General features: G+C 39.5%; 1 protein-coding gene across 5 annotated transcripts in view; it reads right to left on the reverse strand.

Annotated features, from left to right (window-relative positions):
• The window catches only part of KIAA1958 (KIAA1958 ortholog), a 108,627-nt gene that overhangs the window by 16,262 nt on the left and 72,630 nt on the right, over window positions 1-19,735 (reverse strand). For 3 of the 5 annotated variants that reach the window (XM_056518435.1, XM_056518445.1, XM_056518439.1), the window contains exon 3: window positions 4,786-6,890. The exons of 1 other annotated variant lie outside the window; for it this stretch is intronic. In XM_056518435.1, coding sequence (XP_056374410.1) covers window positions 5,842-6,890 — 1,049 coding nt within the window. In that variant the 3' untranslated portion in view covers window positions 4,786-5,841. Of the gene's footprint in view, window positions 1-4,785; window positions 6,891-19,735 lie in introns of those variants that run through there. One more of the 5 variants, XM_056518456.1, reaches the window with a different exon arrangement.

Here is a 19,735-nt window from a genome sequence, read left to right on the forward strand (position 1 = left end):
ATTTTTGCGTTTTAGTTTTTCCTCCTCGCCTTCTAAAATCCATAACTCTGTTATATTTCCATCTACAGACCCATATAAGGGCTTGTTTTTTGCGTGACCTACTTTGCTTTGTAATGAAACCCCTCATTTTACCATAAAATGTACGGCGAACCCAAAAAAAGGGAGAACATTTTAACATATTTGAGGGTTTTGTTTTCACACTATACACTTTACGGTAAAAATGACATGTGCTCTTCTGTGGGTCAATCCGATTAAAATGATATCCATGGTTAGATACTTTTATATTTTTGTACCGCTTAAAAAAAAAATCTAAAACTTTTTGTACAAAATCAGTAATCTAAAATCGCCCTATTTTGACCACCTATAAATGTTTCATTTTTCCGTATATAGGGCAGTATGAGGGCTAATTTTTGGGCCGTCATCTGTACTATTTTTTTAGATACAACATTTGCATATCTAAAACTTTTAGATCATTTTTTATTAATAATTTTTTTTAATAAAATGTGACAAAAAAGTAGCATTTTTGGACTTTTTTTTTTTTTTTTTTTTTTTTACGTTTACGCCATTCACCGTACGGGATCATTAACATTTTATTTTGATAGTTCGGACATTTACGCACACGGCGATACCAAACATGTTTATTAAAAAAAAAATTACGCTTTTTGGGGGTAAAATGGGAAAAAAGGACAATTAAAATTTTATTGGGGATTAAGGGGATTTTTAATTTTTTTTACTTTTTATTTTTACATTTTTCAACTTTTTTTTTAAACACTTTTTATGTCCCCATAGGGGACTATCTATAGCAATCCTTTGATTGCTAATACTGTTCAGTGCTATGCATAGGGCATAGCACCGATCAGTATTATCGGTGATCTTCTTCTCTGGTCTGTTCGATCTCAGACCAGAGCAGAGGACCCCGGGAGACGGCCGGAGCCAGGTGAGGGGACCTCCGGCCCCATGTTGGAATGATCGGAAAGTCGCGGCAGCGCTGCGGGCGATCCGATCATCCAAAGTACCGCACTGCGGCAGATGCCGTGATCTGTATTGATCACGGCATCTGAGGGGTTAATGGCGGACATCTGCGCGATCGCGGATGTCGACCATTACGGGCGGGTCCCTGGCTGCTGCTAGCAGCCGGAACCTGCCGTGTGTGACGCGAGCACCGTTCAGATGCTCGCGGTCATACACAGGACGTAAATGTACGTCCTAGTGCGCGAAGTCCCACCAAACCAGGACATACATTTACGTCCGTGGTCGTTAAGGGGTTAAACAACTGGTGCCAGAAAGTTAGACAGATTTGTAAATTATTTCTATTAAAAAATCTTTACCCTTCCAGTACTTTTTAGCAGTTGTATGCTAGAGAAAATTCTTTTCTTTTTTTCCTCCTCGCCTTCTAAAATCCATAACTCTTTTATATTTCCATCCCCAGACCCATATGAGGGCTTGATTTTTGCATGATCAATTTTACTTTGTAATGACACCTGTCATTTTACCACAAAATGTATGGCGAACCCAATTTTTTTTTTTATTTTAGTGAAGAAATGTAATTCAGAACCACAATTTTGCAAATTTTGGAGGGTTTTGTTTTCACACTGTACAGGTTAAGGTAAAAACGACATGTTTTCTTTATTTTGTGGGTCAATATGATTAAAATAATATCGGTCTTTACATACTTTTCTATTATTGTACTGCTTTAAAAAATTATTTTTTCACTTTTTGTACAAAATCAGAATGTTTAAAGTCACCCTATTTTGACCACCTACAACTTTTTCATTTTTCCTTATACAGAGATGTATAAGGGCTAATTTTTTGCACAATGATCTGCACTTTTTATCGATACCACATTTGCCATGTGCATATATGAAGCTTTTAAATCAATTTTTATAAATTTTTTTTATAAAATGTGATTAAAAAAAGCAGCAAGTTTGGACTTTTTTATTTTTACGTTTAGGCCGTTCACCGCATGGGATCATTAACATTTTATTTTGATAGTTTGGACATTTTCGTATGCGGCAATACTAAATATGTTTATTCATTTTTTTTAAATGCTTTTTGGGGGTAAAACGGGAAAAAGGACAATTTACATTAAATTTTTTTATGTCCCCATAGGGGAATATCTATAGCAAACATTTGATTGCTAATACTATTCAGTGCTATGCATAGGGCATACCACTGATCAGTGTTATTGGCGATCGTCTGCTTTGGTCTTCTCAATCTCAGACCAGCGCAGAAGACCCCAGGAGACGGCCGGAGGCAGGTGAGGGGACCTCCGGCCGCCATCTTAGATGAACGGATCCCCGCGGCACGGCATTGCCACAGATGCCGTGATCTGTATTGATCACGGCATCTGAGGGGTTAATGGCGGACATCAGCAAGATAGCTGATGTCCGCCATTACCGGCGGGTCCCTGGCTGCTGATAGCAGCCGGGACCTGCAGTGCATGACGCGAGCATCGCTCCATCATGCAGTACCGCCGCACCAGGACGTACATTTACGTCCGTGTTCGTTAAGTTGTTAAAAGTGTACCTGTCATTTGCAAAAACTTTTTATATAATGTAGATAATAACATTATATGTATATTTTTAATATACACTGGTTAAAAACATTAGTATATTTTTGGCTTGTCAATCATTCTGATGTGTGAGCTGGGAGCATGTCACAGTGTGTCAGTGTACAGAGCCCAACTTGTTCCCAGTGTACAGAGCCCTGCTTGTCCTGACTGCACAGAGCCCTGCTTGTCCTCACTGCAGAGCCCTGCTTGTCCTCACTGCAGAGCCCTGCTTGTCCTCACTGCAGAGCCCTGCTTGTCCTCACTGCACAGAGCCCTGCTTGTCCTCACTGCACAGAGCCCTGCTTGTCCTCACTGCACAGAGCCCTGCTTGTCCTCACTGCACAGAGCCCTGCTTGTCCTCACTGCACAGAGCCCTGCTTGTCCTCAGTGTACAGAGCCCTGCTTGTCCTCAATGTACAGAGCCCTGCTTGTCCTCAGTGTACAGAGCCCTGCTTGTCCTCAGTTCAGAGCCCTGCTTATCCTCAGTGTACAGACACCCTGCTTGTCCTCCGTGCAGAGCCCTGCTTGTCCACCCACACTTCCTGTATTTTGTCTCTGCATAGAGACACACAGGCAATAGCTGCAGAAATGAAAATAAACACATGATTTAAAAGATGTATATTACAAATATACATACAATGTAATTATTTACACAATATAAAAAGTTTTTGAAAATGACAGGTACACTTTAAATATTTTAGAGTGATTTCATAGTTGAGGGCCTATTTTTAGATTTGACCAAAAATCTATTCTTTTCAGGATATTAGAACATTTTTCAATTTACTAAAGACATATTACATCTAGTCATACTAGAACAACAGAATGGAATTCAAAGAAAACTCATTCAGATTTCCCATGTTTCCCTGTGGTCAAGAATTCTGGCATTGTGAAGAAAGTTCCATGCAGTGTACGGAAAAAAAAAATCATGTCTAGTAGCCAACCTATTTGAAACTAATAGCATTTATGAGGTGTTCACTTTACCTATGTCGTGTTATTAAAGTATATAGGACACCTATATTCTAAACATTGTTTATTAAGAAAAATGAAATGCTACATTTCCTGTAAAGCCATTTTCAAATGACAGTATTTTGGCCAGTGTATGTACACCAACTGCAAGAGTGGATGCAAAACACTGAACATATCTTTTCATAGTTTTTATCTCTGTAGGTTCAACTCTTGGTTTTATCTTATAATACTATTGTGAAATACTAACCAGATTACATCAACAATTTTTTTAGCTCTAATGTGGAATAATCTGAGGGATTATTCTTGCAGGAATATTATGAATCCTATATTTGAATGTTGGCATCACTAGTAACTGAATCACACTAAACTTTTCTGTTTGTGAAGAACAAAACAAACATATAAACACATTTATTTTTAGATTGCATATTCAATAGGAATATAAGAAAATGGTGGAGGTGTTAAAGAATGGTGGAGCCCCTTGGAATTAGCTGTGAAATGCTTGATTTAAATAAATGGTGGAAAACCAAAATATCTGGTTAAAGGGGTACTCCACTGGAAAACATTTTTTTTAAATGTCCATGTCAGGAACTGTCCAGAGCAGGAGAAAATTTCCATAGCAGTTCCTGACATGGACAGAGGTGTCAGCAGAGAGCACTGTGATCAGACAGAAAGGAAATTCAAAAAGAAAAGAACTTCCTGTGGAGCATACAGAAGCTGATAAGCACTAGAAAGATTAAGCTTTTTTAATAGAAGTAATTGACAAATCTGTATAACTTTCTTGCACCAGTTGATTTAAAAAAAAAAAAAAAAGTTTTCCAGCAGAGTACCCCTTTAATACCTTTATTCACATACCATTTCATGCAGTAGCTGATGTGGTCATGAATGAGTGTAAGCAACAAGAACCTGCAAGACCCCCATATGTCAAGAGTCCAGATAAGAAAGTAAATTGAAAGAGAGATTATGTGTTCAAAAACAACAACACTTTCCAACCATAGATTTTGCTACAATTTTTAAAATCTGCAGTATCTGCAGTAAGTAACCATGTAATTTTTTTTATGTTTATGTAAATGAGGTTTTATAAAGCCCCATTCATTTACAATGTATTGTTCTTAGCGACAGATTTTCGGCAATAAATCTGTGCTTTAAATACACCAAAAATGTTCATAATTTAAAACCTAACTCTAACCTCTAAACAACAGGAAGAAAAGCAGTGTCTAGCTTCTTATTGGTCAGGATTTTATAAAAAAAAAATAAAAATAAGCATTAAAACAAAAGAGATGAGTCTGATATTGTACCTTTTTTTAATAAATTATAACCTTCCCACCATTTTGTTGCATCAGGATTGTAAATACTGCAGTCATTTGTATAAGTTAAAATGAAATTTTAAGAGAAAACAGTTCAACAGTGAACACTTTTCACAAAAGAGACTTGATATCACACAAAAATATGCAGATTTTCATCTGTATTTTGGAGGTCAATAAACATAACATTTCAGTAGTTTCACATGCCTCTGTAGTTGCAGATTCATAAATGACATACGTATATGTGGCTGTGGCCCAGCTCAGGCACACAACAGTGCAGATGAATTGAGGAACAGTCTTCACGCCATAAACACCATTGCATATTGCTATAAATGATATCTTGCCTTGGTGTTACAGTTGTACAAATCCTACATTTAAAATCCTACATTTCTCCAAAAAAATAAAAGAATATTAATTAAAAAAGTTAAAACGCAACTATCTCAATGTTTTCAGTCCATGAAAGGCATTACACAGAGAGAACTAAAGTTGCTTCTTTTACTCAAGTGCAGAAGACAAAAAGGCCGCTATACAAACTTCTAGGTCAGTACTGTCTTGTTGTTATTAGGTCAGGCAGGCATTCAGGAACTCTGGGGCTGGCTGCAGCAGCAGGGGTCTACTTCTGGTATTTATTTGAGGATTATATATTAAAATGTTAGCACCCTTCTTAGACAATGTAGCCTGTTGCTGTGCTCACCAGTCAAGGCATATGTATTATTCAACTTTTTAAAAAGTACCCTTTCAAAAAAAAAAAAAATTCAGGCTACAACATGCATTTTGGTTGACCACTATAGTATAAATATTATTGTAGGTGCAATACAAAAACTAGTTCTATTAACTGACTTTTAATTAAAAAACAAAAACAAAAAAAAAAAACAATAAAATATATTACATTTTTAATTTTTCATCTTTCTAAGGTGACTAACAGTAGAATAGGCCAGACTCAAACATTCAATCACAGTTTAATTGTTAGTGCTAGTCTACAGTCCTAACTAGGCCTTGTAGCAATCTCTTTACAGATGAATCTCAAGCGGTGTCAGAAGAAGAGTCATAAGAGGCTGAAACAATAAAGTTTCCAGGTCCCGAGTGAGCTGCCATAGACTGGGCAGCTTGCTGGCTCAAATTGTTACAGATCAGGACTAGCTGATTACTTTGGGCTTCTGAAAGAGTGCTACAACTTTGATACACACTAAAGTTGGTTTTTCTTCCAGGTATATTGCCCTTCTCACACATTGTTTTCACCATTTTGGCCAGTTTATTTTTACCAAGAGCCTGACAGTTGTACCAGTGAAGAGCAGCTAGGTTTACAACAGGCTTGATAGACAGATAGAAAGGAGCATCTTCATAACGCATTGCTGGTGGTCGCCTCTGTGCATATTCTTTGTAGTCTTGCACAGGGCACGTTTGTGGAGAGTGTGGTGTGGCATATACTCTACATTCTGTCCCTGCTCTCTTGATCTTTGAGTCAGGGCTTTCCTGGCCCATCCACTCAAGAAATTCCAATCCAGTCTCCAATATTCGTAGCCTGACATCCCCCCATTTAAGTGTGGAACCATGGAAACCTGTACAGTGTCCAAAAGCTTTGGTGTTGTTTAGCCAGACAAGATTTAGCAGACCTTCGGGATTATAGCGACTCAGAAGACCTCTCTTACGAAGAATAAGTTCATCAGCAAAGGTGAGCTTCATAGACTTATGAGGTTTGTTTCCTTTTCCTTTACATCGTAGTTCAATTTGCTTTTGTTTCAAAGCTTCCTGTGACCTTTTAAATTCCTTGTCTCTGGTAATGCTATAACTGTACCTGTGCTCTTTCAGATACCGTTCCAGGCCACACTGATAATTGGCCAAACTGTTTGGCTCATACTCCGACCCATCTTTCTGCCTGGCATCTACAAAAAAAGAAGCCAGATAGTCATCTAATTCTTTGCAAGGAATCATGTAGATTTCTCTGGTCTCCATGGGGTATTTAGAGATGATGAAGTCTCTAAAGTTTCGTAAAGCTGTTTGTGTGCTACGAATGGTTTTCTCATTCTGCTCTCGGTTTAACTCGGCAGTGACATCATCTTCGTCTAAAGAGACTATAGAAGGGGTAAAAGGAAGAAGGAAATGGAAAGAAAAAAGGAATGGAGAAAATATTGATACAAAGAAACACAAAAGATATAAAAGAAGAAAACATATAGATGGCAATAAAATGAAAAGTGTAATGCAATTAAAAGAAGCAAGAAGGAAGGAGGGGGAGGAAAGAAAAACAAAAACATGGTTGTGAGTTTTACAATATTTGTTTGATTTGTAAGAAAAAGCAAAAATGGCATTTTAGAACATTATTACATACCTGTTTGGACAGCCAACTTCAGTAGTTTCACAAATGATGTACTAGAGCATGCCAAAAAAAGAATTCAATAATAGTTCTTCTGTCACTGGGCACTCATAGTGCATGTAGATTGGCAGGAAAAAAAATGTGATATTGGAGATAATCCACATTTTGAGAAAAAAATATGTGAGATAAAAGCTTTTACTCTTTATCCCACTGCTTCACGTGTGTCAAATGAACTGCTAAGCCCATTTGTATGTGCTCCATTTGTGAAACCAGAGGTTGTACTGGTTCCATTTAATTAATTTCAGCTTTCAAAATGTTTTTGACTTTCAAAGGGATTAAAAAGCAAATTGTTAAAGCCATCCACATGCAGCTTACACGGAGGCAGAATGACCACACCATCTGAAACTTTTTAAATAGATTTCAGTAAATCGACAGCATGAAATCTTAAGGCTCAGTAAGGAGAATACATTTATTTTGATGCAATAATCTTCACAATAAGGACCATGTCTATGAAAACTAACGCAGGGAGAAAATGGAGGAGTAGGACACATCAACTTCAAAATACCATTGCTTTGCTTTCAAGGATTAGAGGGGTAACTCCGGTGGAAAGCAAATGTTTTCAAATCATCTGGTGCCAGAAAGTTAAAAAGATTAGTAAATTACTTCTATTTCAAAATCTTAATTCTTCCAGTACTTATCAGCTGCTGTATGCTACATAGAAAGTTGTGTAGTTCTTTCCAGTCTGACCACATTGCTCTCTGCTGACACCTCTGTCCATGTCAGGAACTGTCCAGAGTAGAAGAAAATCCCCATATCAAACCTCTCTTTTTCTGGACAGTTCCTAAAACAGGCAGTGGTGTCAGAAGAGAGCACTCTGGTCAGACAGAAAAGAACTACACAACTTCCTCTGTAGTATACAACAGCTGATAAGTACTGGAAGGATTAAGATTTTTTAAATAGAAGTAATTTACAAGTCTGTTTAACTTTCTGGCATCAGTTGATTTGAAAACATATTTTTTCCCACTGGAGTACCCTTTAACCTGTACTACAGACTCTATTTATTTTCACAGTAGACTTTGTAAACAAGGCCAACATTTTTTCACAGATTTTATTGGTTCTTCTATTAATGTCATGTTCTAGTGTCATTTACATGATTAATTCATCCATTGATATGTAAAGATGATATATGAATGTTCATAGGACATCTGGTGACAATTACGACTTCTACAACTACAAATCACACTAGGAGCAGGGCATGTACCACTTTATTAAGAGGCAGATTTCCAATTGAGAAACAAGAACACCAAGCTGCTATTGCAATACTAGCTGATACGGTATGTGAACAGCATCCACCAGGTACCTTACTTTTAGGTATACAGAAGAGTATTTAATTTGTACATCATGTAGATATATATATAATTTAACTGAACATTAACTGAAAGTAATGGATTATGGCTAGGTTTCCTGTTAAAAAAAAAAAAAAAAAAAAAAAATTATATATTGTATGTTTTTCTTTATAACAACTATTGAAATTTTACCCCTTAAAGACACAGCACATTTTTGCCTTGAGGGCACAGCCATTTGTTTTATAGTTTGCATTTTATTTTATTTTTTCTGTTATGAGCCATAACTCTTATTTTCCATGTATAGGACCATTTGAGTGCTTTTTTTGGGCAAGCAATTGTATCTTGTAATGACACCTTTCATTTTACCATAAAATGCATGGCACATCAAAAACCTATTTGTGGTTGAAAATTGAAAAAGACCAATAATTTTGCACCTTTTAGGGGATTTCAGTTTTACACAGTGCACTTTATGGTACAACACACACATTCTACTTATTCTGTGAGTCAATATGATTAAAGTGATACCCATCTTTACATGAGTTTCTATTATTTTTATACTTTCAAATAAAGCCAAAATGTAACCAGTTTTTTTGTAACCCTTTCATGGCACGCTTTCAGGAGCTGAGCATGGGACATAGCGGGTTTGTCCTGGTGGCCGGGACCCATGTCCAATGCAGGACATCACTGATAATGATGATGGATGGCATTAACCAGCTGCACCTAAAATGTTAAGCTACAGACTGGAGCAGCAGAGTACAGATAACACTGATCAATGCTAGGCTATGGGATAGCATTGAACAGTGTATGCAATCTGAAGATTGCGGGGGAAAAAAGTATACATGGGGAAAAAAAAAGTAAACAAAAAAAAAGTAAACAAAAATAAACAAACACGTGGTATCGCCGTGTGCATAAAAAAAATAAGGGTCGGAAGAGGACATTTTTAAACATGCTAATTTTCATACAAAAAGTTATTTTTTAAAACAAAATCAAACCTATATAAGTTGGGTATCATTTTATTTGTATAGGCCTACAGAATAAAGATAAGGTGTCAATTTTACAGCGTGGAGTTGAAAGTCTCCAAAAGTTACAAAATGGCTTTTTTTATTTTGCCCCACAAAAATTATTTTTTTAGATTTTGTGGTGAAATGATTGATGTAAATAAAAACTCATATGGGTTTGTAGGTGGAAAATTGAAAGCGTTATGATTTTTAGAAGGGGAGGAGGAAGAAAAGAAAAGTGCAAAAATGAAAAATGGCCTGGTCCTCATGGGGTTAAGGACAAAGGGCGTATATGTACACCCTAAATCCTCAAGTGGGTTAGAAGCGATCGCAGGAGCTGCACACACTTCAGTGCAGTAAGTGTGGGCTACTATCAGTAGCAAGACACTCAGTGCTAATGATTAGCAATCCCGTTGCTACTGTTCATTTAAAGGGGTATTCCAGGAAAAAAACTTTTTTTTTTTTTTTAGATCAACTGGCTACAGAAAGTTAAACAGATTTTAAATTACTTCTATTAAAAAAATCTTAATCCTTTCAATAATTATCAGCTGCTGAAGTGGAGTTGTTGTTTTCTGTCTGGCAACAGTGCTCTCTGCTGACATCTCTGCTTGTCTCGAGAACTGCACAGAGTAGAAGAGGTTTGCTATGGGGATTTGCTTCTAAACTGGGCGGTTCCAGAGACACGTGTCATCAGAGAGCACTTAGACAGAAAAGAACAACTCAACTTCATCAGCTCATAAGTACTGAAAGGATTAAGATTTTTTAATACAAGTAATTTACAAATCTGTTTAACTTTCTGGAGCCAGTTGATATATAAAAAAAAGTTTTTTCCTGGATAACCTCTTTAAGGCTTTAGACCTTGTCAATAACGATCATGGCATCTAAAGTGAAAATGAAAATTGCCTGTAGCTCAGTGGAGCTCCTGGAACGCCTGCCACATGATCCTGTGGGTTCCGTGAGCTAAAATGGTGGAGGAGGGTTCCATTACCTGCCGCAGATCCTGCTGCCGCTGGTGGATCGACGATCATACTGTGTAATGCTATGCCATTGGCATAGCATTATCAAGTAAATGCAATCTTATGATTGCATATAAAAGTCTCTTATGGGGACTTAAAAAGTGTAAAATATTTTTTTTTAATCTACTGTTAAAATTTACTGTTTATGATCCTGAACGTTAAAATGAGTTAACATTTAAAAAAAAAAAAAAAAACAATAGAATTTTTATTTTAAATCACATCATAACTCAGAATTGTTTTTTTATAACAAGCGATCAAAAGGTCCCATCAAAACACAAATGGTACTGATAAAAACTACAGATCATGGTGCAAAAAATTCGCTCTCATATATCCTTGTATGCTGAAAAATTTAGTTATAAGGACAATTTTATGCATACCAATATGCATACCAATTTTGTAAAATCGCGTACTCACATTTTTTAAAAGTATTAATTTTTTTTATTTTATTTTAAGTTCTCAAAGGGGACTACTTATATCAATCAATTAATTGCTATTACTGTTCATTGCTATCAGTGATATCAGCTATCCACTTGTATAGTCTGCCAGAAGGCAGACCATACAAGTAGAAGAGAGGCAAAAGCAGGTAAGGAGAGCTCTGGCTATCATCCTAACATCCAAACAAAGGAGCATAAAACCACCAACAGGTAATTCACACAATAGGTGAGGAACTCTTACCAAAGGTGGTTGTCTGAGCTCACACACAACAATGGTCAGCGTGTATGAGGTTATAGGTTCGGTCTGCAGCCTTCCCCGACCCAGTGATCAGTTTCATGCAGCGACTTTGTGGAATGGAATGGGATTCAACGGTGTTGACCAGGACAGGCACATCAGGTAAGCTAAGAAGGATTTACTTGATAAAATGCAATGCGACCACGCTTGTGCGGTTTTATCAGGCTTGATGAAACCGCAAATGCACTGTGAAACATGTTGCATTTTATCAAATAAATCCTTTTTACCTTACCTGATGTGCCTGTCCTGGTCAGCGCCGCTGAATCCCATTCCATTCCACGAAGTAGCTGCATGATCCTAACTCATTAGTCCCCTGCAATCATGCTGCGGGTGATCTGATGAGTCTCACAAGCCCCCAACCCCCCCCCCCCCCAAATTTGAAGGGTTGATGGCGGGATCGCTGATTTCTGCCATTAGCGGAGGCGGCTGCTCAGCTCGCTTTAGAGATCATGCACACCGCAGGACATGCATGCACATCCTGGTGCGCAAGCAGCAAGAGCGTACATGTAATCCTGTGTCCTCTAGGGGTTAAAGAATGTACAAGATACAAACTGCAAAACTATTACTTAAAGGTGTTTGAGTAACCTAATCTTAAAGAAGTACTAATGTCTGATCTTAAAGAAGTACTATTATCTGCACAGTTGCCAGCCATAACATAGCCACATATCAACCATAACGTTTAAACTGCCTGCTTAATATAAGCCCCCTTTACGTGACTAAAACTAAAACCACAGATGATCCATCAAGGCAGGGCCTCCAAAATACCTCTGAAAGGGTTATGTGGTATCTTGCAACAAGACACAAGCATCAGATCTTTTAACTCATGTAAATTACAAGGTGGGGCCTCAAAATATTGAACTTGTGTTGGAAGGACATCCCACAGATGCTCCATCGGATTGACACCTGCAGAGTTTGGAGGTCAAGCCCATACTTTGAATTCTTTGCCATGTCAACTTTTGACATGTCTGGGCAACTTGTCAAAAGTAGTTTTAAATGACAGTAATGCTTTAGGGTGCGTTCACACGCTTTTAGTTTTTGCGGGTTTTCCACTGCATATTTGAAAGTGGGCAGGCTCTTCTCGGCAGTCCGAAGCAGATATTCTGAGGTGGAATTTATGCTGCAGAAAATCCGCCGCAGTCCCTACTTACTTCAACGGGGCTTGTCCACAGCATAAATTCCTCCGTGGAAAATCTGCTGCGGACAGCTGAAAAGAGACTACCCCCTTTCAAATACGCAGCGGAAAACCCGCAAAAACAAAAAGCGTGTGAACTGGTGTTAAGGTGTTTTCTGGGCTCTCCTGGATCTTGCAAATTACAGGTACACAAACAGCTGCTCTTAGAAAGGAGGACATGGCAAACCTGTGCATTACAGTGATGCCCATTTATTTCAGCAGGCATTGTGTATTACTTCACTTAAGCCTGCACATGTGCAGATCATGGGCCACTTCCTCAAGCAATAATAGAATTAGAGATGAGTGAATCGAAGCAGACGAACCCGAATTTGGTAAGATTTTCACAAAAAATTTGATTCACAACAAATGCGAATATCGCTGCAATTCTATTGCGCGAATCGCTTCATTAAACTCCATTTACTAAAATGGCGGAACCACATGTCAGTACATGGGAACACTGGGAAGGCAAGGTGGGAAGGTAAGTAGGCGGGATGACCCTGAATCACATGCAGGATGTAGCCAGATCAGCAGCCAGTCACCCCTGTGATGTCACAGCCCTATATATTCGGCAGCCATTTTTCGGCTCGTCATTTCATTCATTACACTGCAGAGAGATAGGATGGACATTGCTGTGTGTGTTACACAGAAAAGCTTGTTGCAGCAGCGTTTCACCTCTTAGTCACCTCAGCCTTCTGTAGGACACAGAGTACAGCGTTTTTGCACAGAAATGAATTCTTAGGCTAGGTTGACACTACAGAATCTCTGGGCAGAATTTCTGCCGGAGATTTAGCCAGCGGCACTAGGACCGCACAGACTGTATTGCCATCCCCATAGATGGCAATGCATGTCTGGGTAGATCTGCTAAGAAATGCATTGGGGGACGGCTATGCATTCCACGCGTTCCTAGTGCCGCCGGCTTGGTCTCCGGCAGAAATTCTGCCCAGAAATTCCACAGTGTGAACCTAGCCTTACTGCAGTGATTAACGCCTCAGTCACTGTGAACAGCATTGTATTAGAGAGGTTCAGAGAGCTGTGTGTTGCCTCAGCTGCTGAAACATTTTCACAGGAGGGAGAAATAATTTTTTAGGGCAAATCTGTGTCTTTGTTTCACAACAACTGGTCTGCTGGTTATACTAGTCTGTAGACGGTATTATCCATACCCAGCAGTCCATTCCTAATAGTATTTGAGAGGGTATTTTTGCAATTTTGGGTTTAGTACACAGTGACTGTGTGCTCCAGCATTGTTGTGTACTGCTGGTGCTGTGGGCAAATTTTTTTAGCATACTGTAGCGCATTGTTCTGCCCTCATAAGTGCATACCACATCTAAGTAGTGTACAATTTTGTACCTGTTAATCTGTCAAGGGCCTACATACTGCGAAAGGACAGCCAAAAATAATCACCAACTGGTGTTTTATTCCAATACATTTTTAAGCGTACTGTAGCACATTTTTCTGCCCTGTTTATTCGACCACAAATGGTCTGCTGGTTATACTAGTCTGTAGACAGTTTAATACATACCCAGCAGTCCACTGCTAATAGTCTGTGAAAGAGTACAATTTATGTTCAGTACACACCGACTGTGTGCTGCAGCACTCTTGTTTACTGCTGGTGTTGTGCAAAAATCTAAGTAGTGTACTATTTTGTACCTGTTACTCTGTCAAGGGCCTAGATACTGTGAAAGTCCAGGCAAAAGTAATCACCGGCTGGTGTTTTAGGCTGGGTCCACACTACGTTTTGTCCCATACGGGAGCGCATACGGCAGGGGGGAGCTAAAAGCTCGCGCTCCCGTATGTTACCGTATGCGCTCCCGTATGTCATTCATTTCAATGAGCCGACCGGAGTAAAACGTTCGGTCCGGTCGGCTCATTTTTGCGCCGTATGCGCTTTTACAACCGGACCTAAAACCGTGGTTGACCACAGTTTTAGGTCCGGTTGTAAAAGCGCATACGGCGCAAAAATGAGCCGACCGGACCGAACGTTTCACTCCGGTCGGCTCATTGAAATGAATGACATACGGGAGCGCGAGATTTTAGCTCCCCCCTGCCGTATGCGCTCCCGTATGGGACAAAACGTAGTGTGAACCCAGCCTTACTCCAATAAGTTTTATAAGCTTACTGTAGCGCATTTTTCTGCCCTCTTTTTTCCACAACAAATTGTATCCAAAAGTCCATTCCTAATAGTCTGTGAGAGTGCAATTTTGGGTTTATTACACAGCGACTGTGTTCTGCAGCACTGTTGTGTACTGCTGGTGTTGTGCAAAAATACATATTTTTTAAATCACAAAATATTTCAAATAATTACAAAACAACACAATCATATTTTGAATCCTAACAAAGAAGTATATAAAATAGTTATTGACACTTTAAGCAAGTGCCCTGAGGAAAACTCATGTATAAAAAAATAAGTATTTTGCCTATAAAAATGAAATACTGGTGAGACATCTTAACTTTACATAATATAATGCAAAAACATACATAAAAAGTTAGCACAGATAAGAAATGTGCCAAAAACTACAAATGTCATTGGCATAAATAGTACTACTGCAAGTAGTCAACTGCAATTTTTTTGCAATTAAAAATTCAGATATTAAATCCAGAGATTATTGTCTTGTTTCATCTTTTCATCTTGTTTAATCTTTCATCTTGTTTTCTTCAATATTGCCAACAACTCCATGGCCAGCCTGTATTTCCAGTAGAACTATAATAGTATGGATTTGGCACTGGATTCTGATTTGAAGAAAGGATGGATCTGCATAATTGTATGGCAAATGGAAACTGAATACATCTGTGCTTGAATCTGTCCATTGAAATCAGAGTAAGGCTGGTTTGCATTATAGGAATTTGGCACTGCAAATGCAGATGACTGATTGTAAGGACTGGTTGACTGTGTATTGAAGGAAATGTGGGTATCCTTGAGTTACTCTCCCAGCATTATCGCCATGTTGATACCAGTAATAAAAGGAATATTGTCAAGGACTAGCAGAAACAGGGAACTGTGGATACTGATCACCGGCTGTTGGAGTTGACTGACTATTCCAGGTGGTAGATTTACCATTTTGAAGTTCCTCATTTCCAGTAGGCTTTAAGTCGTTCATTCTTTGTTGTGGTTCTTCAGTTGCAGAATTAAGTTGTATCATGTTTTCCTGTTACTCCGATGAGCTAATGTCACTGGAACACACAATATTCCTATTGTCATCTAATAGGGATCCTTTTCTTCAGAGAATGTATGTATCATTTTCTTATTTTGAATGTCCGGTGGTATTCTGACCTTTTCTGATTCTAAAGGAATTTGGGAATCTGGGAAACAGGTAAAAATACGTATTTTTAAGCGTACTGTAGCACATTTTTCTGCCCTCATAAGTGCATAAGACTCAACCCTCAGTTTTTCATGGCCCTCATGCTGCTGCTGCCACCTCAAGGCTCTCTCATTGTGCTTCCATGTGACTCCTTGTTAAATTTGGTCCTTTGTACCCACACGCCAGGGCCCGGGACACAAACTTTGGAGTGAAAATTTCAATTTCAAAATCCTCAATTTCAATTTCAAAATGTTAAATTTAAAAATCTTAAATTTCAGTGGTCTCCTCAAGCTTCTGCGAACTCCAGGCTGTGCCATTCAGCCACTATATGGTCTCCTTATGCTTCAGTCACCTCCAGGCTGCGCCATTCAGACACTATGGGGGCCATTTATTAATGTTTGCTTATGTATTTCTTTTTTTTGGTTATTTTTTTTCTTACAATTTTTTTGCTTATGTGCGACGTATTTATCAACCGGTTTCAGCCTGTTGCTAAATTTTTTTCACATAAGCAAATTTTTTTTTTGCTTTGGTAGTGGCTTTTTCTGCTCCATGGCTGAGTTGGAGTAAATTTAGTACGTTTTTTCATGCCATGCGACTTTTTTGCGACTTTCGCACTTGATAAATCTCTGACCACTGCAAGTCAAAAATCACTTTTTGCTTTGGTAAGCAAGATTTTTATTTTTTGCTTAGGACACTGCACAATCAAAAAGTTGCAGAAGTAGTTGGAAGAGTAGTCGCACTTGTGACTTTTTTGCGACAATTTTAAGCAAAAAAAAATCTACTAAATGCTTTGATAAATCTCCCCCTATATACTCTCCTCATGCTTCAGCCAACTCCAGGCTGTGCCATTCTGCCACTATAGGGTTTCCTCATGATGCAGCCACCTCCAGGCTGTCATTCAGCCAATATATGGTTTACTGATGCTGCTGGGCCTGGGCCTAAAAAATGTTATGGTAGCACTAGCTACCATAAATATTCAATTTAAATTTTAAAATTCATCTTTTAATCTTAGGGATTGTGAAGCCCTAGTGATTACTCATGCTGCTGCCAGCTTCAGGCTGTGCCATTCAGACACTATATGGTCTCCTCATGCTTAAGCCAACTCCAGGCTGTGCCATTCAGCCACTATACGGTCTCCTTATGCTTCAGCTACCTCCATGCTGTGCCATTCAGACACAATATGGTCTCTTCATGCTTCAGCCAACTCCAGGCTGTTCCATCGAGACACTATATGGTCTCCCCATGCTGCCACAAACTCCAGGCAGTCATTTAGCCACTATATGGTCTTCTCAGACTGATGCCACCTCCAGGCTGTGTCACTGTGCTGCCATGTGACTCCTTGTTAAATTTAGTCCTTTGTACCCACACGCCGGGGCACTAAAACTTGGGAGTTTCAATTTCAAAATCTTAAATTTAAAAATATCTTAAATTTTAATGGTCTCCTCATGCTTCTGCCAACGACAGGCTGTGCCACTCAGCCTCTATATGGTATCCTCATGCTTCAGCCACCTCCAGGCTGTGCAATTCTGCCACTATATAGTCTCCTCATGCTTCAGCCACCTTTAGCCTGTGCCATTCAACCACTATAGGGTCTCCTCATGATTCATCCACCTCCAGGCTGTGTCATGCAGCCAATATATGATTTACTGATGCTGCTGGGCCTGGGCCGAAAAATATTTATGGTAGCTCTAGCTACCATAAATCTTCAATTTAAATAAATAAATAAAAAAAATCTTTTAATCTTAGTCATTCAGGCACTCTATGGTCTCCTCATGCTGCCAACACCTCCACGCTGTGTCATTCAGCCACTATATGGTCTCCTCAGGCTGCCAACACCTCCACGCTGTGTCATTTAGCCACTATATGGTCTCCTCATGCTTCAGCCACATCCAAGCTGTGTCATTCAGCCACTATATGGTCTCCTCATACTGATGCCACCTCCAGGCTCTAACATTGTGCCGCTCTGCGGCAGTGATTCTAATAGCGATGCCTGTAATCTGCATGTCCTACTGAATAACAGTATTATTTCACTACCCCAGCACACTCCATATGAGTGTTAGAACAAAGCAAAGTGTTCTACACCCCTATTGAGGCTCTCTATAGGCCAGAAATAGCCGTTTTTAATATAGATTCGCAGCTATTTTTTTTCAGAAAATTCGGTGAATCTAAATTTTCCAAAGTTCGCTAATCTCTAAATAGAATGATCATCTGATTGGTGGGGGGTCTAAAATCAATAAAGTGATTAACAAATGACGGTGTCTCCATATCCATTTCATATTCTGTTTTTGTTAGTTACTACATAATACACTGCTCAAAAAAATAAACACTTAAACAACAAAATGTAACTCCAAGTCAATTAAACTTCTGTGAAATCACACTGTCCACTCAGGAAGCAACACTGATTGACAATCAATTTCACATGCTGTTGTGCCAATGGAATATACAACAGGTGGAAATAGGAAATTAGCATGACACCCCTAATAAAGGAGTAGTTCTGCAGGTGGTGACCAAAGACCACTTCTCAGTTCCTATGCTTCCTGGCTGATGTTTTGGTCACTTTTGAATGCTGGCAGTGCTTTCACTCTAGTGGTAGCATACAACGTGTCTACAACCCACACAAGTGTCTCAGGTAGTGCAGCTCATCCAGGATGGCACATCAATGCAAGCTGTGGCAAGGAGGTTTGCTGTGTCTGTCAGCGTAGTGTCCAGAGCATGGAGGTGCTACCAGGAGACAGGCCAGTACATCAGGAGATGTGGAGGAGGCCAACAACCCAGCAGCAGGACCGCTACCTCCGCCTTTGTGCAAGGAGGAGCACTGCCAGAGCCCTGCAAAATCACCTCCAGCAGGCCACAAATGTGCATTTGTCCACTTAAACGGTCAGAAACATACTCCATAAGGGTGGTATGAGACCCGATGTCCGCAGGTGGGGGTTGTGCTTACAGCCCAACACCATGCAGGGTGTTTGACATTGCCAGAGAACACCAAGATTGGCAGATTCGCCACTGGTGCCCTGTGCTCTTCACAGATGAAAGCAGGTTCACACTGAGCACATGCGACAGACGTGACGAGTCTTGAGACGCCTTGGAGAACGTTTTGCTGCCTGCAACGTCCTCCAGTATGGCCGGTCTGGTGGTGCCTCAGTAATGGTGTGGGGTGGAATTTCTTTGGGGGGCCGCACAGCCCTCCATGTGCTTGCCAGATGTAGCCTGACTGCCATTAGGTACCGAGATGAGATCCTCAGACCCCTTGTGAGACCATATGCTGGTGCGGTTGGCCCTGGGTTCCTCCTAATGCAAGACAATGCTAGACCTCATGTGGCTGGAGTGTGTCAGCAGTTCCTGCAAGAGGAAGGCATTGATGCAAAGGACTGGCCCTCCCGTTCCCCAGACCTGAATCCGATTGAGTACATCTGGGACATCATGTCTCGCTCCATCCACCAACGCCACAATGCACCACAGACCGTCCAGGAGTTGGCGGATACTTTAGTCCAGGTCTGGGAGGGCATCCCTTAGGAGACCATCTGCCACCTCATCAGGAGAATGCCCAGGCATTGTAGGGAGGTGATACGGGCACATGGAGGCAACACACACACACACTACTGAGCCTCATTTTTACTTGTTTTAAAGACATAACATCAAAGTTGGATCAGCCTGTAGTGTTGTTTTCCACTTTGATTTTGAGTGTGACTCCATATCCAGACCTCTATGGGTTGATAAATTTGATTTCCATTGATAATATTTGTGTGATTTTGTTGTCAGCACATTCAACTATGTAAAGTCGAAAGTATTTCATACGATTAGTTCATCCATTCAGATCTAGGATGTGTTCCCTTTATTTTTTTGAGCAGTGTACTTTTACTGAATATTAATAATAATTAATGATATTATCTGTTGCATGTTTTCAGTATAACACATATGGCTAGCTTCTGGCCAATGAAAGCAAGAAACAATGAGAATTTCAGAGTTATTTAGATGTAGTACCAACTAAACAGTAGTAAGATGGTACTAGATACAACAGTAGAAAAAAGTCCCTCCTGAATGGGCACTGTT

This window comes from Hyla sarda, chromosome 1 (genome assembly GCF_029499605.1).
Source record: "Hyla sarda isolate aHylSar1 chromosome 1, aHylSar1.hap1, whole genome shotgun sequence".
NCBI lineage: Eukaryota > Metazoa > Chordata > Amphibia > Anura > Hylidae > Hyla > Hyla sarda.